The 19,847-nt window shown below is 40.0% G+C and overlaps 1 protein-coding gene across 2 annotated transcripts in view; it reads left to right on the forward strand.

Annotated features, from left to right (window-relative positions):
• herc4 (HECT and RLD domain containing E3 ubiquitin protein ligase 4) overlaps window positions 1-19,847 on the forward strand; it is a 118,459-nt gene that overhangs the window by 80,969 nt on the left and 17,643 nt on the right. For both annotated transcript variants that reach the window (XM_063071529.1, XM_063071530.1), the window contains exons 17-21: window positions 7,151-7,318; window positions 10,460-10,603; window positions 12,294-12,460; window positions 13,180-13,246; window positions 15,531-15,613. In XM_063071529.1, coding sequence (XP_062927599.1) covers window positions 7,151-7,318; window positions 10,460-10,603; window positions 12,294-12,460; window positions 13,180-13,246; window positions 15,531-15,613 — 629 coding nt within the window. The remainder of the gene's footprint in view (window positions 1-7,150; window positions 7,319-10,459; window positions 10,604-12,293; window positions 12,461-13,179; window positions 13,247-15,530; window positions 15,614-19,847) is intronic.

The following is a 19,847-nucleotide window of genomic DNA, read 5'->3' on the forward strand; positions in this document are numbered from 1 at the left end:
TTTTGTGTTTATATGCTGAAGATTTCCAGCATCAGCAGAATCTCCTGTGTGAAGCCAAGCAGAACTAGGAACACTGAGCAAAAATGCCATCCCCTTCTCGCAATTCCTCCGTCTCCACCGCATCTGCTCTCAGGATGAGGCTTTTCATTCTAGGACGAGGGAGATGTCTCCCTTTTTTAAAGAAAGGGGCTTCCCTTCCTCCACTATCAACTCTGCTCTTAAACGCATCTCCCCCATTTCACGTACATCTGCTCTCACTCCATCCTCCCGCCACCCCACTAGGAATAGGGTTCCCCTGGTCCTCACCTACCACCCCACCAGCCTCCGGGTCCAACATATTATTCTCTGTAACTTCCGCCACCTCCAACGGAATCCCGCCACTAAGCACATCTTTCCCTCCCCCCCCCTCTGCATTCCGCAGGGATCGCTCCCTACGCAACTCCCTTGTCCATTCGTCCCCCCCCATCCCTCCCCACTGATCTCCCTCCTGGCACTTATCCATGTAAGCGGAACAAGTGCTACACATGCCCTTACACTTCCTCCCTTACCACCATTCAGGGCCCCAAACAGTCCTTCCAGGTGAGGCAACACTTCACCTGTGAGTCGACTGGGGTGATATACTGCGTCCGGTGCTCCCGATGTGGCCTTTTATATATTGGCGAAACCCGACGCAGACTGGCAGACCGCTTTGCTGAACATCTATGCTCTGTCCGCCAGAGAAAGCAGGATCTCCCAGTGGCCACACATTTTAATTCCACATCCCATTCCCATTCTGACATGTCCATGCACGGCCTCCTCTACTGTAAAGATGAAGCCAAACTCAGGTTGGAGGAACAACACCTTATATTCCGTCTGGGTAGCCTCCAACCTGATGGCATGAACATCGACTTCTCTAACTTCCGCTAAGGCCCCACCTCCCCCTCGTACCCCATCTGTTACTCATTTTTATGCACACATTCTTTCTCTCACTCTCCTTTTTCTCCCTCTGTCCCTCTGAATATACCTCTTGCCCATCCTCTGGGTCCCCCCCCCTTGTCTTTCTTCCTGGACCTCCTGTCCCATGATCCTCTTTTATCCCCTTTTGCCTATCACCTGTCCAGCTCTTGGCTCTATCCCTCCCCCTCCTGTCTTCTCCTAACATTTTGGATCTCCCCCTCGCCCTCCAACTTTCAAATTCCTTACTCACTCTTCCTTCAGTTAGTCCTGACGAAGGGTCTCGGCCTGAAACGTCGACTGCACCTCTTCCTACAGATGCCGCCTGGCCTGCTGCGTTCACCAGCAACTTTGATGTGTGTTGCTTGAATTTCCAGCATCTGCAGAATTCCTGTTGATTGCGAGCAAATTCACTTGCTTACTTACTAAGTCAGTACAGCTGGCCGTCAGCTGCTCTTCCTGCACCTGCTTGCTCTCATGACAGAGCTGTTTCTGTGATCATCTTCCACATATTGTTTTTATTCATTTCTAATGTATATACAATTACAGTTATGTACAGTTGTCAGGAACAGATCCCAATTGTAACCTGGGGACTGCCTAAACTGTGTGCAATATTAGTCTCCTTATTTGATAGGATATTAATACGTTGAAAGTAGTTCAAGGTTTCCTTATTAAATTGATACTTAGAATAAATTGCTGTATTTTGAGCAAGTGCTGGTCAGGCTAGATTTCTGTTAGCTGAAGTTTAGAAAAATGAGAGCATATCTGAATGATTCTCCTGAGGAATCTTGATGTGTTTCATCTTATGGGAGTTTCTAGAACTAGGAAACAACATAAAACTCAGATCATCTGTTCGAGGCAGTTGACGGAATTTTTTTCTGAGGTACATTAGACTTTGGAACTCCCTTCATCAAAGAACAGGTCAAACTCCGGATATTTTAAAACAAAAGTAAATAGATTCTTGACAAATGAGATGAAAGGTTACCAGAGTTTTGAGAGAATGGGGAATTGAAGTTGTATTCATATCAGCCACAACTTCACTGACGTATGAAACAGAAGCAGGCTTAAAGGATTGAATGAAGTATTTCTGCTTCTAATTTATATATTCATCAGAAACAATGAATTGTAATTTAGTACCATTCAGTTTTTATTGTTTTATATGCTAGATTGACGTTATAAATTATGGTTTTAAAAAACAGCCTCTACAACTTTATCATGTAAATATTGATATTTAAAATTGTCAAGGTACCACCTTTTCTTTAAAAAAAAGAGCTACCTTAGTAAACATCCTTCATTTTATAATTTGGAGACTAAACAAATGGTAAAATTTCTGTTTGGTTGCTGCTATGGCTTAGTTTAAAAATATTTAAACGTTTGGGATCCTTTCCAGCTGTTGATGATCTTCAGTTGCATAATTTTCCAGAAGGTGAATTCTGCTTTAGACTTCACCAATTTACTGGCAAATAATTCTGAGGTCCAAACTCAAAGGATGATAAAAATCCCTTTCTTAGCACAGGAATTCCTGTAAGGTGGGTGTTGCAGAAATGTTTCTCTGATCCAGGGTGCTACAATGAATGATTGTGGTCAAAATTACATAGAATTTTGTGTCACTTAACTGTGATGTTGATATTGGGAAAGCTTTAAATCCACATAATTGTTTTCACTACTGGTCATAAGCCAATGTTCTATGTACAGCCTATCTTCTTTGTAACAAAATTGCAAGTTATTTGTGTAAGCAGTTGGCAACATCATAAAAGAAACTGGGAGGTGAAAGAGGTAAAGGGTTGAAGAAGAAAAATCTAATAGGAGAGGAAAGTGACCCCTGGAAAGAGGATGAGAACCAGAGGAAGGAGATGGGCAGGTAAGGAGAAAAGGGGTGAGAGAGTTACCAGAGTGAGGATGGGAAAAGAGTGAAGGAGTGAGGGGGAGAAAAATCAATATTAATGCCATCTGTTTGGATGCGACTCCTACGGAATATAAGGTATCACTCCTACAATCTGAGTCCGGATATGGAAGCTCACAGTTGGCAAGTCTGGAGGTAGAAGGTTGAATCCTCTAGGTCAGCAAATCTGGAGGTCGAAAGCCCAGTGTCTGTAAGTCCGGCACCACTGTCTGGAGGATGGAGGCCTGGAGGCAGCCTTTCCTGGGATGGCAGGACCCATGGGTGGGGGGGGGATGAAAGAGGGGTTTCTTGCTTGTAGAATGTCAGCTGCACCTTGTTCTGCTGAGCATTATGGGCCAGAAATTATGGTAAGACTTGTGGGCTGTCCCCAACACATCCTCAAATGTGTTGGTTGCTGATGCAAATGATGTACTTTACTGTAAGTTTCAATGTACATGTGATCAATACACTGAATTTGAAGTACTTGCTTCCTGAATACTTTTGGGTGTGGATTTTGGGCTGCTGGTCATGAAAATCACCATGAAATTTCCCTTTCACACACCATTTTCTCTGAACTCACCTATGTTTGTCATTTCAATTCATAGTTCAAATCAATTCAAATGTTGCCAACAATGTAAGCTGAAAATTTTCTATCTTGTCCAGGCATGCTTTGGCAGGACAGATGCTGCATGGCAACACCAGTTTTAGAAAGGCTATAAAAGCATCTCTCTCACATGCACGTACGCGCACACACACACACACACACTTCTATGCATTGCATTTGCATATATATATTCAAGTTGACGCGCATACTCTACATAGCATATTGTTTGACTATTTTTAGAAGTATTTGTGATAGTGAACTTTTCAATAGTTCCATTTAATATCAGAGCAATGTATACAATATACACAATATACATCCTGAAATATTTTTTGTCGCAGACATCCACAAAAACAGAAGAGTGCCCCAAAGAATGAGTGACAATTAAGATGCTAGAACACCAAAGCCCCCCTGCTCCCCCTCCTATGCACAAACAGCAGCAAATCAATGACTCAGCCTCATCCACTTCTGCAAAACAGCATCTGCACCCTCCACCCACCAAGCATACAATAGCTAAGTCCCCACTGAACACCATGATCTGCAGACCAACAAAAACTAACTGTTCACCTGACAATTTGACATGTCACAAGCTCTCTCTCCCTATTAAAGGGAAAAAGAGGTGTTCCCTTTCACAGCGAGAGGAGAGACGTAACAAAACAACTCACTAATTTACAGTGTTAAAAGTCCATTGCACCGCTTTATTTTTGAGTTCTGTGGCTCAAGAATTGGCAACAATCTCTTGCCCACCAATGAGAGAGTGAGAGAAAGCACAACTCGCCAAAAACACAGCCTCCAACAGATTGAGTTATCAGATTAGGCACACTCGACATAAAGGGTTCAAAATCTGTATCTGTACAAGTGTCATTTTCCATTTTGCCTTGAGCTTCATGGCATCTTTGTCCACCTCCTCTAGACTCCATGTCTGTGGTAGCTTCAGTACTGGAAGGCTTTCATCATGTGGCACAGGTCTCATGGCTGAACGGAGACTGGATAATGATCAGACAGAAGTACCAGTCCGTCACATGATCCTTTTGCTCTCGTATCATCAGGATGGCAAAATGACACAAAAAATTTCCATTAAAGACTTTGATATTTGAGACAGATGCTTCCCAGTCTAACTGATGCCAAGGTTAAGGAAAGTATTTTCGTTGGTCCACAAATCAAACAGGTCATTAACCTGAAGAATTTCTAGTTGAACCAGAGAAAATCGCATGGAACACATTCAAGGATTTTGTTGAAAATTTTCTTGGCAACTACAGAGCAGCAAGTTACATGCAACTGGTTAACAACATACTTCAAGCATACAAAACCATGAAGTGTAATATATCACTAAAGATTCATTTTCTGTATTCCCATTTAGACTACTTCCCTGTAAATTTTGGCACTGTCAGTGACGAACATGGTGAAAAGTTATCGCCTTTACTGTCTTGGAGAAACACTATCAGGGCAACTGGAATCCACCGATGCTGGCTGATTATTGTTGGGCACTTGAGTGAGAAGCCGTAGACACTGAGTACAAATGAAAATCATCAACAAAATATTTTTATCTTAGTTGAACTATTGCAAAGCATCAACACTGTTATACAATGAAATACATTATATTCAATAAAAGTTAATTTATTTCTCCAAATTCCTAGGTAGTCTGAGACTATATTTGTGTTCTGCTTCAAGCAGTCTATCATAACCACAAAACATTTCTGAGGAAGCAACATTTTCAAAAAATAATTTGCTGTCCAGTGTAATAAATTAAATCCAGATCATTGTAGCAGTAGAAGAGGTCATGGGTAGATATGTCAGAATGAAAATGGGATGTCACCATGGGTAGTTATGGGAGATCCTGCCTTTTGCGGCGGACAGAGTGAAGGTGCTCGACAAAGCAGCCCCCAAATCTGTATTGGATCTCGCTGATGTAGAGGAGACTGCATTCGGGAGCACCAGATACAGTAGATGACCCAGTCAGACACACAGGTGAAGTTTTGCCTTACCTAGAAGGACATTTTGGGGCCCTGACTGGCGGTGAGGAAGGAGATGCAAGGGCCGGTGTAGCACTTGTACTGATTGTTGGAATAAGTGCCAGGAGGAAGACCAGTGCAGAGAGATGAGTGGTCAAGAAAGTCACATGGAGAGCAATCCCCATGGACAGTGGAGCAGGAGAGGCGGTGGGAAAGATGTGCTTATTGGGAGGATCCTGTTGTAGATGGCAGAAGTTAAGGAGAATAATGTGCTAGATAAGGAGACTTAACATTGAAGCATAGAAAACCTATAGCACAATACAGGCCCTTTGGCCCACAAAGCTGTGCCGAGCATGTCCTTATTTTAGAAATTACCTCGGGTTACCCATAGCCTTCTATTCTTCAAAGCTCCATGTACCATGTACTTGTGGTATGACAGATAAGGACAAAGGGAGCCTTATCCTTGTTACGACTGGGTGCAGCAGATGTGTGGGAAATATTGAAGATGCTGGTAAAAGCAGCATTGATGATGGTGGTAGGGAAACACCGTGATTGTGTATTGGGAATAGCATCAACCCAGTTACATGATTATACAGCTAAATTGATTATCTTCAGAATCTGTTATTTCATATGCAAGTGGAGTAACTTACCACAATGGAAGCTAATGTTGGAACATTTATAAACCAGCTTTATTTTTATGATGGTAAAACACAGACTTAGAAAAACAAAAAGAAAAGGCGATTTAGCCCTTCAAGTCACTGTGCCATTCAGTATAATCATTGCTGATCCTCTTGTCTCAATACTAAAATTCCTACTTTTTCTACTCTTGAAGCCTTTTTGTCTAGAACTGTTTTTTTACCTATATTCAGTGACGTGGTCAGTACTGCCTTCTGTAGTTGAGAATTCTGCAGGTTCACCATTCTTAGGTGAAGAAGTTTCTCCTCATCTTGGTCCTAAATGTCTTACCATCATTTGCCTTTACACACTTTGATATCTTAGTTGGAATCTTGTTCTAAAAGATAAGCTTATTAATGTTTGTATGTAGTTAAAGTTGCTTTCATCTGTTTTGTCTAAGCTTCCAGTAAAACCAAAGTCCAAGTTTCATTTATGCACCTCACGCATGGAAGAAACCTATCCCTGAGTTAGTATTTAGATAAGTGTAACAAGAATGAAGACTCATTAAGTTATATGAGGCTTTAATCAGGTTTTAGGTAACTAAAGTAGACGAATGTGTTCTTTCATTCCCCTCCCTAGTGGGATGAAAATTACCCAAAGTTTCATGATCAAATTGTAAAATAGCTACTTAGGGGTGATAATAATAGGAAGTCTTTAGGTTTTGCTTTTAACCGTGTCCTTACTATATTTTGATTTTGGATATAAATTCTTTGTTAAAAACATGCCACACTCCAAGAAAATCTGGGTAACTTGAGGTGGAATTTTTTTATAGTGGGCAATGTCTTGGCATCTTTGAAATGCTAAGAACTATTCTGAGACATGAAATTTTATCAAGATCTCATTTAAAGGTGGGAAAGTTGTGCATATTTTTGGAGATTTTTTTTAAACAGTAGATCTAGATCCTGGCAGTCAAATTGAATTACTAAAATATGAATTGCTTTGGTGTTGTTGCCATAGAAAATGTTCTACTGCTTTGTGAAATTATTTTAAAATGCGTACCTTTAGATGTTTTTATCCTGGTTTTCTGATAATCATTCCACTTTTATCTTAGTGTTTTTTAAAATATATTGAACATTAAACCAATTCCTAACTTTTTCCACATTTCAGATGGCAGTTGACCAGGCACACAGACAAAACTTTTCATCCTTTTTCTTGCCTGTGGCTGATACAGTTAATCCTTGTCTTGTGCTGATTGTACGAAGGGACCATATTGTTGAAGATGCTGTGCAAGTATTGAGAAAAAGCAAGAACGTTGACTTCAAGAAACCATTAAAGGTAATGTTTTCTGTGAATAATAGTCTGAATGCACCTTGTCTAATTTTGGTAGTTCATTTCTATGATTTCTTTATTGTATCTTTTGAACAATGTTTTATGAACCCAAAATTAGTGACTTCCATTGTATGAAGGCAAGAGTCTATCGATGCTGGAATCTGGAGGAGCAAAAAATCTGATAGAATAACATCTTTGGGGTGGGGGGTAGGAATTGTCAACATTTCAGGTGGAAACCCTGTATGAGCACTGAGACTGGAAAGGCAACAAAGCCAGTATAAAGAGGAGAAGGAGAGTGTCAAGGAAGAATTTCAAGGCAATTGGTGGACTGAGGAAGGGTGCTAGATACCAGGCAGATAGGCAGGTTAGCAAAGGAATGTGCAGGTGAGTGATAGATGGAGGTGGACAGAGGAAAAACAAAGATGGAAGGAGGTCTGAAGAGAGGTGACAGCTGTAAAGGGAGATGAGCAATAACATAAAGTGCTAACATAATGCTGGATACAGTTAAAATAATCAAGGTAAGAATAGGAATCATTAGAGGAGAGGTGAAAAGCAGTGGGAACCAGATTGGGTGGAGTGTGTATAATGTGTGGAGGGAACCGGAAGGGGGTGATGATGGGTGAAGGAGAGCTAAAAGGATTGTAGTAAAAGGGACAAAAGTGAGAGCACTGGAGGAGGATCAGAAGGGAGCATGCTAGGCAGGTTAAAAAAAAAGGAGGGGTTACCTAAAATTGGAAAACTCAGTATTCACGCTATTGCGTTGTAGACTACCCAGGCAGAGTATAAGGTTTTATTCCTTATATGGGCAAGTTTGTGTGGGAAAGGGAAGGCGAGCTGAAATGGTCTGCAGGCTCGGGATGGCCATTGAGGACTAAGTGCAGGTGCTCTGCAAAGCAGCCACCCAGTCCGTACTTAGTCTTACTGATGTAGAGTAGGCCACAATGGGAGCGCAAAATACAGTAGTCAAGGTTGGAAGAGGTGCACGTGAACCTATGCTTCACCTAGGTGAGCTCTTAGTTACCTGAATGGTGGTGAGGGAATAGGCGTAAGGGCAAGGGTCCATCTACTCTGAAGGCAGGGGAATGTGCTGGGGGTCAGGAATGGATAGGTGTGAAAGGATGAGCTGGCCAAGGAGTCGTGGAGGAAGTGGTCAGTACAGAAGACAAAGCGATGGGGAGGAGATTACATAGCTTGTGGTTGCAGATCTCATTGCAGCTGGCAGAAATGGGGGAAAAAAAGGGATGATGTGCTGGATGCAGAGGCTCATAGAACAAAAAGTAAGGACTAGAACTATATCTCTGTTCTGTCTGGGGCGACAGGGTGTGCAAAGAAGTACAAGAAACTGAGGAGATACAAAATCGGTCTCCATCAACCACAGCAGAAGGGAAACCACACTTCCAGAAAAAAGAGGACAGTTTAGATGTTCTGTAACAGAAATCCTCATCTTGAGAGCAGATACAGTAGAGATGGAAAAACTGGGAGAAAGGAAGGGCATCCTTTCAAAAGAGACAAAGTGAAGAGGTATAGTCTAAGTAGCCATGGAGGTTGGTGGGTTTATAGTAAATATTTGTGGATAGTTTGTCTCCTGAGATGAAGATGTAAAGATCTAGAAAAGGGAGAGAACGTCAGAAATTATCCACATGAGTTTGAGAGCAGAGTGGAAGTCGTGGTGAAGATGATAATACTGATAAGTTTTGCATAGATGGCTGTGGAGAACAAATTACTTGGTAATGCGATATTTTGATTTGTAAAGGCATCAAAGGTTACAGCGAGAAAACGAGAATGGAATTAAGAGGGAAAATATGGTTGAATGAGAGAGCAGACCCAAATGGCTGAATGGCCTAATTCTTCTCTGATGTTATATGGCTTTATGGTCAGATACAATACAGTTGGAATTATAGAGAATGATTTAGGAGTGTTCCTGGAGAAGGAATAGAAGAATGACTGCTTCACTCAGCCAGCAAGCAGGCATATTAGGACTCATGCAGGTACCATGACTTCACTTTGATTTGTAGGAAGTAAGTATGTTTGGCTGTAATGTACTAGGTGGATCCAGATTCTAACTAATTAACCTCATACGACTGCAGAAGTTCAAGAATATGGTTTGCCATTTGAGGGCAAGCCAGCTATTCATGGCTGTCTATGTCAACTAGGAATGATCATTTTAAAACACAGGACATATCCAAAAGACAATCAAAGCATTTTATTACCTTATTCTATAACTTTTTCATTACCTTACAGACCTAAGCACTTCTATCCATTGTTATGGTTCATTGATGCATTTTGAGATCCACTGGGTAATCAAACTACAATGCCAACCATCAACCACCACTCTCACAAAGTACTGCAAAGGTTACCAGGGCCCTCCTCAGTTGCATTTATAGTATCCCACCTAATGCTATTAAAACTGAACCTTTCGCACATGCAGAGAAACCTCAGTTACTTCCAATGATATCAAACTGAGTTCTGCGTTGGTGTCCAAGCATCAAATTCCAACTAATGTACTTTGCATTATATTTGTGCTTGGCTTTAATTAGGTTTTATAATAGACGTGGGATTTACATAGAAGAAATAGCAGATTTGTACAAGTTACAAAGCAATGGTTAAAAATTCCAAAAAGCCACTTACGAAAATTGAAATTTGATTTAGTCACTAAATGAGTCATAATGCACATAACAGTCCTTTAGGTCCATCGAGTCCATACCAGCTATCATCCTCCCATTTGCACCAGCCTATGTGAATGCCATTTCTTTACTCTCCCACGTTCTGAACAATCCCCACCAAATTCTGCCATTCACTATACTTTCGGGATAATTTACAGGGGGCTAATTAATCTTATCATCCCTTGGGGCCCTATATTTTTTATTCTTTGCACAATAACAGTGTTACAGAACTATATGATCTGCCTTATTGAAGTAGCACCATTGTGACCTAGTAATATTTGTAAATTTACATGATGTGTTCATGACTGTAGAGCTAGTACAGGTTGCGAAAACCCAAGAAATTTAAAGAGGAGATGACAACAATTGAAAATTATTATATTAATGGAGGAATTTTGTGTTTTCCCAGGTCACCAATTTCTCTTCAGTGAAATCAAATAGTTTTTAACAGTCTGTAGCAAACTGATGAGCATCTCTTCACACACAGGTTATTTTTGTTGGAGAAGAAGCTGTGGATGCTGGAGGAGTCCGTAAGGAATTTTTCCTCTTGATTATGAGAGATTTATTGGATCCTAAGTATGGCATGTTTCAGTATTATGAAGAGTCCAGGCTTATCTGGTTTTCATATCAGGTATAAAAAGTTTTAAAATCTCCTCCCTACCAGTTACTACTGTTTAAATGTCACCAGAGCCTCTCTGGGTTGTAAGAAGCAGATGATGCAAATGAGAAGATAATTCTTTTAAGTAATCTGTTATGGATAAAGAGAAAACAGCGTATCTGGAAATCTTGACATGAGGCATTTGATATCATCAAAAGTTATTACACAAAAAAATTAAGCTCATGGTGCAGGAGGTAATATTTTTGGCATGAATAGAAGAGTGACTAACAGAAAAAGGACAGTAGGCATAAGTGTGATTTTTTCCAGAATAGGTAAGATGCAAGAAAAAAGTGCGTGTCAAAGGGATCAATGCTGGGGCCTTAACTATTTACAATTTATTGACAATTCCTGAATGAGGCATCAATATTGTAGTAGCTCAAATTTCTGATGATGCAAAGATAGCAAATAAAGTTATGAAGAGCACATAAATAGACTAAAGTGATCATTGATATTAATAGGCCAAATGAGTGGATAAAGATCTGGCAAATGGAGTATCATGTGGGGAAAGTGTGAAATTGGCCATTTTGGTAGGAAAAATGAAAAAACTGTATTACTTAAGTGGTGAGTGAGTGCTCAGCTCTGAGATGCAGAGGAATCTGCATATCCTGACACATGCGTAAAAAATGCTATTACAACGAGTAATTGGAAAAGCTAGCAATGTTATTATTTGTTGGAAGGAAAATTGCCTGGAGAAATAGGTAGATTATGCTTCAGTTTTTAGGGTTTTGGTGAGACCCTATTTGGAGTACTGAAATTACATGTCTGGGTTAGATGTTAGTGTATGGAAGCATTTCAGAGAAGGTTTAAGAGATTGATACTAGGTATGAACAGATTGTTTTATGAAGGAAGGTTGGACAGTACTTTGTATACTGGAGTTTAGAGGAAAGAACAAGAACTTGTTTGAAATGTATATGATCATGAAGGGTCTTGAAGTTTTCTCTTCTGGGAAATCTAGAACTGGGAGTCAATATTTAATATGCTGTTTTCAATTTAAAACAGGTGAAGCAAAATATTTTTCTCTGATAGTAAAATGTCTTGAAATTTCTCTGAGGATCATGGTCAAGGTGTATAAACATTTTTAAAGCAGATGAATAATTTTAAAACAATTTTTCGTTGTTAAACAGGAATGGGAAAAAAATTACAAGAGTAAGTGCGATTATGCAGTTGATGTTGATGTAATATGGAGTTGAATTTTATCGAATGGCAGAGATAGCTTGAAGGGGCCAAGTGGCCTACTCCTGCTCTTTATTTTCATCTAATGAAATCGGCTAGTCAAAAAAAATGAGTCAATTCTGAATGTTTTGGCCTTGCTGCTTCCTACTTTTGGCTACCCAGTAGGAGTGCTCAATGTTTTTTTTGAGTATATTCTACTATTAAAAGTCAGCTTTAAATAAGGCTTCAAAAGTAAAATCCAACTACTAATGTGAGAAAAGCAAATAATAGCAGATTATTGGCTATTATGCCTGAGTATGATACGGATATAGTTATCTTCTGAAAATGAGTGTTTTTAGTGATCTATCATTAAAATGTTACCATTACCAGTTTTGCAATATTAATGATTGATATCCTTATTGTGAATAATTAACTTTGGATCTGTGCAATGCCTCACTATTTAAGCATTACAATGATGCAATCACAATTCTGTTTTTTTTTTGTTGTTTAGACCTTTGAAGAAATTGATTTATTTCATTTGATTGGTGTCGTTTGTGGTCTTGCCATCTACAACTTCACAATCGTTGATCTGCATTTTCCATTGGCTTTGTATAAGAAACTCCTAAATCAGAAGCCTACTTTTGATGATCTGAAGGAACTAATGCCTACTGTTGGCAGGTTAGTTAATATAACATTATTTTATTCATTCAAGTACCCTTCACATTCTGGCCTTCCAACTTTTGGTCTTTCTTACTCACCTTTTGGATAAAATAAACAAAATAAATAATGACAACATTTGCAAACTAATCTCTATATGGGTTTCAGAAATTAACTGCATTATTTAGTTTCATCATCAACAATTATTAGTAATTTTACAATTTTCCAACCATGTAAATTGTTAGCGTAGCAGGTGACACGATGCTATTATAGCTCGGGGCGCTGGTGTTCGTTTCCAATACCCTCTGTAATGAGTTTTATGTACTCTCTGTGATTATGTGAGTTTCCTCCAGGCGCTCTAGATTCTTCCCACACCCCAAAGACATATGGGTTAGTAGGATAATTGGTCATTGTAAATTGTCCTGTGATTAGGCTAGGGTTAAATAAGTGAGTTGCCGGGCAGTGCAGCTCAGTGGGTTGGAAGGATCTGTTCTGCACTATATCTCTAAATAAAATAAGTCTTTCAAGAATATTTGCAGTTTAAATTTAAATGTTTATTTTCCTGTTGAAAGTTGAAAAAGTGTACATGCAACCTGCTTGATAACTGTTGAATCACTGCTGATTATTATTATGGTAATAATTTTTATAATAAGTAACATCTTTGAAAACACGGATTTTGAGCGTGTATTCAGCTTTCATCAAATCAGTTTTTCTCTATCAATGTGTGAATTTTTATTTAGGAGTATGCAGCAGCTACTTGATTACCCAGAAGATGATGTGGAAGACATGTTCTCCCTCAACTTCACAGTAAGTCAATATCGAAAGGAGAATCTGAAAGCGCATTTAAATATAGTGATTGTCAGTAGGTGTCAGGAATCTGAGGGAGGAACTAAAGTAAGTTTGATCAATGTAGTTTAATATTTGACCTCTGTGAAATTCGCATTGATGCAAAATGACACACGCAAAATGCTGGTGGATCGCAGCAGGCAGGCAGCATCTATAGGAAGAGGTACAGTTGACGTTTCGGGCCGATACCCTTCATCAGGACTAACTGAAAGAAGAGATAGTAAAAATTTCTTACTATCTCTTCTTTCAGTTAATCCTGACAAGATACAGATAAGGTGGATGGTCACAGTCTCTTGTAAACACTAAAACCAGAGGGCATAGATTTGAGGTAAGAGGGAAAATATTTAAGAGGGATTAAGGGGCAACTCCCCCTCCCCCTAAAGGATGGTGGGTATGTGGGATGAATTGCTGTCAACATTTAAAAGACATTTGAACAGATACATGGATAGAATGTTTTGGAGGCAATAGGACCAGCTCTGATAGGCATTTTGGTCAGCTTGCTTGTATCTATGCTGTACAACTCTATAAGTCATATGTGATATCTTTGTTTTAGTACCTGATTTTAATAGATAAAGGATTGATGATATATTTGTATGGGTCTATAATTGCATGTTGAAGGAAGGAATAAATTAGATAAAGGCAGAAAGTTAGTAGGAATATATTTGAGTAAAAAGTGGAAAGGTTTAGTGATCAGAGCTGATTGTATTTCTGTTTTAAATAAATAGTTCGGTCTTGTGTGTGGATAAATTTTTGGAAGTGTATATATTTCAATGAATTATTTTCAAATTTATTCCTCAAATTTGAAACATTTTCATTTCCATTAGTGCTGAATATAAACTTATGATATTGCTTTTTACTGTTTTTGATAGTACAATGAGGTAATCTTCCTGTATTGGTGCCATATGGTATTTAAATGTTCAAAGGTTCGTTTATTACCAAAGTATACAACTTGGAATTGTTACTTGGTAGCGATGAAATCAGGAAAGAAAAGAAAGGCAGCACGACCATCAACCCCCAAAATTCCCCCCTCCCTACTCACAAAAAACAAACAGAAAGAGAATAGGCACCTCAGCCCCCAAATCCCTCCTCCCTCACAAAAAAAATAACAAAAGCAGAACAGGTATATCAACCCTCACATCCCTCCGCCCAGCACAAAAAAAAAATCAGGAGAGTTCGGGCAAAAGACACAGAATATTAAAAAGAAATCCACAGCCAAAATGCAGAAAACCTGGGGAACATACTCTACGCCCAGTGGCAGATCTTTCCCTTTCCGGTACACAGCAATCAAAAGTTACCCTCTGCACTCGCCTTGCTGCTTCATTCTCACTCATCATCTTAATTGACAAACAATGGAAGCTTTAATCAGCAAAATGGGGTCTAGACACATCCAGCAGCTGACCTGCCATGAAGTTTGTGCACACTGTCTGTTTCCTGGAATCTTCTTGGATACTGCAGAGCACCAAAACACCCAAACAATATCCAAGCTTCTACATTCAGCTCAATGTTTCAAATCTTCCTCGTTGCTTTAATTGGCGAAAATGGAAGATTTAATTGGCAAGATGAAGTCGAACATCAGCTCACAGCCTGCTCACCATGAAGTTCCCGCACACGGCCTCTGCCTCCCAGAATCCTCTGGAAGATTGCAGAGCACTGGAACACCCAAATGATCTCCAAACAGCAAATCACAGGCTCCAAGAGTTCCAGAATCACATCAAAGATGAAAAAAAAATGTCAAAGATATAAAAGAGAGGTAGTATCTAAGAGGTGTCGACCAAAGGAGCATTGTATGCACACACCATCTTGACTGGAATTATCCCTGATTTTCACCCCTTTTGACAAATAATGCTTACCTTGTATGTATTCAGTCTTTCAGATGTTTAACATTGAACTAGTCATCTGAGCTGAAGTTTTGTGGGACTGTTTAATCCTGGTATTTAAAGGGATTTTCTGAGAGATACCTCTGAATCAATCTACAAACGTAAAAAAGCAAATGACAATGTATTAAGTACATAAAACAATATCCTTCTGTGTATTTTTGATATGCTTATAATCCCAAAAAGGAGGAAAGAGCTGAAAAAAACAAAGGAGAAACTCTAGAAAAAGAATTTTTAGAATTTTTGGTCTCTGCTAGCTCTGATTTATTTTGGCATCCTGTGGTTCTTGTCTTTGATAAAGCTAACCAATGGTTCAGATAATATTTTAAGATTTTTGCTTGTGATTTTAATTTTCCTCAATTCTTAATCAGATTACAGTAGAAACGTTTGGTCTAACCGAAGTTAAAGAGTTGATTCCGGATGGCAGCAATATTCCTGTAACCAAAGATAACAGGTGAGAAACAGTCTCCAATGCAGCAAAGTGTTAGTGAAAGACTCTGCATGTGTTTTTGAAAAGATTGTTATTGTTGGGAAAAATTACTATAGCTTACAAAAAGAGTTTTAGGTAGGATATGGAATATTAAATGGAATGGGAAATAGAAAAGTTATGTCAAAAGGGCAATGTTATGATGGTCATGGGAGATTTCAATATGCACCTTGATTGGAAAAATCAGGTTGTAATGGATCTCAAGAGTGAGTTTGCTGAATGCCTACGAGATGGCTTTTTAGAGCAGTTTGTCATTAAGCCTACTAGGGGATCAGCTATACTAGATTGGGTTTTATGTAAGGAACCTGAGGTGATAAGGGAGCTTAAGGTAAAAGAACTCTTAGTAGGCAGTGATCACAATATGATTGAGCTCATAGGGAGAAAGTACAGTCTGACAAAGCAGTATTTTAGTGGAGTAAAGGAAATTGCAGTGGTTTGAGAGGGGAATTGGCAAAAGTAAATTGGAAGGAGATGATGGCTGGCATGACAGCAGAGAAGCAATGGCGTGAGTTTCTAGGGAAAGTGAGGAAGGTGCAGGATAGAATCATTCCAAAAACACAGAAATACTCAGATGGCAAAATATTGCAACAGTGGTTGACAAGGGAAGTCAGGGTTAATGTAAAAGCAAAAGAGAGGGCATACAACAAAGCAGCGTGCCAGATGTTGAAGGATGTGAGGGAAGAGAAGTGAGTGCAGTATTACTACAAGGGAGAAGGTGCTCAAAAAGCTGAAAGACCTATTTTACATAAGTCACCCGGGCCAGATGAACTGCACCCTAGGATTCTGAAAGTGGTAGCGTGGTGGAAGAGATTGTAGAGGCATTATTAATGATCTTTCAAAAATCATTGGACTCTGGCATGGTGCCAAAGGACTGGAAAATTGCAAATGTCACTGCACTCCTTGTGAAAGGAGGAGGGCAGCAGAAAGGAAATTATAGACCAGTTAGCCTGTCCTCAGTGGTTGGAAAGATGTTGGATTGAATTGTTACGGATGAGATTATGGAGCACTTGGTGACACGGGACAAGATGGGACAAGTCAACATGGTTTCCTTAAGGGAAAATCCTGCCTATGGAACCTGTTGGAATTCTTTGAGGAGATTACAAGTAGGATAGATAAAGGGAATGCAGAAGATGCTGTATATTTGGACTTTCAGAAGGCCTTTGACAAGGTGCCACACATGAGTTTGCTTACTAAGTTAAGAGCGCGTGGTATTACAGGAAAAGTTACTGGCATGGTAAGAGGATTGGCTGATTGGTAGGAGGTAGCACGTGGGAATAAAAGGAACCTTTTTGGTTGGCTGCCAGTGACTAGTGTGTTCCACAGGGTTGGTGTTGGGACTACTTCTTTTCATGGTGTTTATCAGTGATTTAGACAATAGAATAGATGGCTTTTTTGCCAAGTTTTCAGAAGAATACAAAGATTGGTGGAGGGGCAGTTGGTGTTGAGGAAATAGGAAGGCTGCAGAAGGACTTGACAGATTAGGAGAATGGGCAAGAAAGTGGCAAATCAAATGCAATGTTGGAAAATGCATGGTCATGCACTTTGGTAGAAGAAATAAATGTGCAGACTATTTTCTAAATGGGGAGAAAATCCACAAGATCAGATGCAAAGGGACTTAGGAGTCCTTGTGCAGAACAACCTAAAGGTTAACTTGCAGGTTTATTTGGTAGGGAGGAAGGCAATTACAATGTTAGTATTCATTTTAAGAGGTCCAAAATACAAGAACAGGGATGTGATGCTGAGGCTTTATAAGGTGCTGGTAATAAAAGTTACTTTGAACTTAATCAGAAGGTTGTTTGGAGATTGCCGTCTCAGAGACAAATGCTTATGGCATTTAACTGCCAAATTTGGGGGAAAAAACAACTGGGGCCTTTTGGGACTTATTGCCAAGGTCATTTGGGTTAGGCATTTGGCTAGGGCTAATAAGAGTAAGAAAGGTTTAAACAGAGCAGCCATGGTGTTTGTAGAACAGAATTAGAGTGAGGAGTGGAGTCTTTGGCTCAAGAGGCTTTGGTGAGGAGAGGTGAAGGCTAGGTTCAGGCGTCTTGTCAATTTTTCTTTGCGTATTACTACCAGGTTAGAGTAGAGATAATGGATCCTGGATCAATGGTGTACACATCATGCAAGATGTGGGAGGTCTCGGAGATCTCCAGTCTTCCTGATTGCTACATTGGCAAAGTGCATTTGGATGCAGTTCCTTACAGACCATGTTAGTGAACTGGAGCTGGATGACCTATGGCCCAGATCCACAGCAGTCTTAAGGGAGAGGCTGAGCGGTAAGAAGTCATGCTAAGCCATATGTCTAGTAAGATGGCAATGTGCTCAGATGCAGTGGCTTATAATGAGACAACCAAAGGTGTTATTGTCCTTAAACATTCTTTTACAATCTAAAGACCCTACTGCGCATTACAGATCTAGCCCATTGGTGAGTTGCTTGTTGGCTAAGAAGGTAAAGCAACTAGACTTGGTGTGGATTCTGCAGCTGTCTTTGACAGAGAGGAGTTGGTGTACAAAGGCAGTTTGCAGTCTAACAGTGAGTGATTGTTTTAGTCATTTTCCTTACATCTGCAAGATCCTATTGGACATTGGTGACATGGAATGCTGCTGCAAGTCCGATTCACTGGTTTATTAGCGAATAGCGAGGGAGCTGCATAGACTGTCGTTGCCAGGACTAGGCCGCAGACCATGGTGTCAACTGTTTGTAGCTTCCCAGGAGAGGTGCAGTGGAGTCAGTGCACTCTACTGGAGTGCTAGGGGTAGTGTGGCGCGGCATCCATGCTGGTGTCGGTGTTACTCTTCATGTTCGCTCGACAGAAGATGATGTATTGTGTTCAGCGGTAGACTACTGTAACATTCATTCATTCAGGAAGTTATAGTGACTGTATTTTACTACTGTCTTCACATTGGCCCCAGGGTAACACTTTCATTTGGCTGTATTATTGGGTATTCGTGTATGGTTAAATGACAATTGAACTTGAACCTGGTACATATTGATACCAATAACTTTTATTAGGAAAAGGGATGAAGTCCTGAAGAGACAATATAGGAAGCTAGATAAGAAACTGAAAAGCAGGACCTTAAGGATGGTACCCTCTGGACTGCTGCCTGTGCCATGCACCAGTGAGGGTAAAAAATAGGATGATTTGGTAGATGTATGTCTGGCTTAAGAATTGGTGTAAGGCGAAGGGTTTCAAATTTCTAGATCATTAGGATCTCTTCTGGGGAAGTTATGTCCTGTACAAAAGGGACAGGTTATGCCTGAACTCAAGGGGACCAATATCCTTGCAAGTAGGTTTACTAGAACTGCTGGGGAGAGTTTAAATTTGGGAAGGGAATGGAAACGTGTGATAGAAAATGGGGTAATAAGTGTAAAAGTGTTTAGAGAGACTGAAGATGGATAAGCGGTGGAAATTGTAGAAAGTGAATGGGTTGAAATGTGTCTGTTTTAATGCAAGAACTATCAGGAGCAAGGGCAAATAACTTAGAACATGACTTTAGCACTGTGCCAGATTTTCTAGGGTGTGAAGGAAGAGAAGTGGGTGCAGTTACTATTACAAGGGAGAAGATGCTCAAAAAGCTGTAAGACCTAAAAGTACATAAGTCACCTGGACCAGATGAACTGCACCCTAGGGTGTTGAAAGAGGTAGCTTTAGAGATTGTGGCGGCATTAGGAATGATCTTTCAAAAATCATTGGACTGTGACATGGTGCCAGAGGACTGGAAAATTAGAAATGTCACTCCACTCTTTAAGAAAGAAGAAAGGCAGCAGAAAGGAAATTATAGACCAGTTAGCCCTCAGTGTTGGGAACATGTTGGATTCATTTGTTAAGGGTGAGGTGATGGAGCACTTGGTGACGCTGGACAAGATAGGACAAAGTCAACATGATTTCCTTAAGAGAAAATCCTGCCTGACGAACCTGTTGGAATTCTTTGAGATTACAAGTGGGATAGACTAGACAATGGGGTGACCCATTGGGGCACCCTTTGAGAGAAGGGTAATGCAGTATGATGTGACCAGAATGAACATTAAATTTTCCTGATTGCTATTGGTATCACTTTGCTTTGGAAACTAAAGTAGAAAACCTCAGTTTATTAAAGGAGAATGACACGTAGCAAAGCAAATATAGCTCCTCCTCGTTTAACGAAGGACACCTCTGATGGCGTCATTTCTAGTTTATCTGTCATCCTTGTGCCTCTCGTT

This window comes from Mobula hypostoma, chromosome 19, assembly GCF_963921235.1.
Source record: "Mobula hypostoma chromosome 19, sMobHyp1.1, whole genome shotgun sequence".
Classification (NCBI taxonomy): domain Eukaryota; kingdom Metazoa; phylum Chordata; class Chondrichthyes; order Myliobatiformes; family Myliobatidae; genus Mobula; species Mobula hypostoma.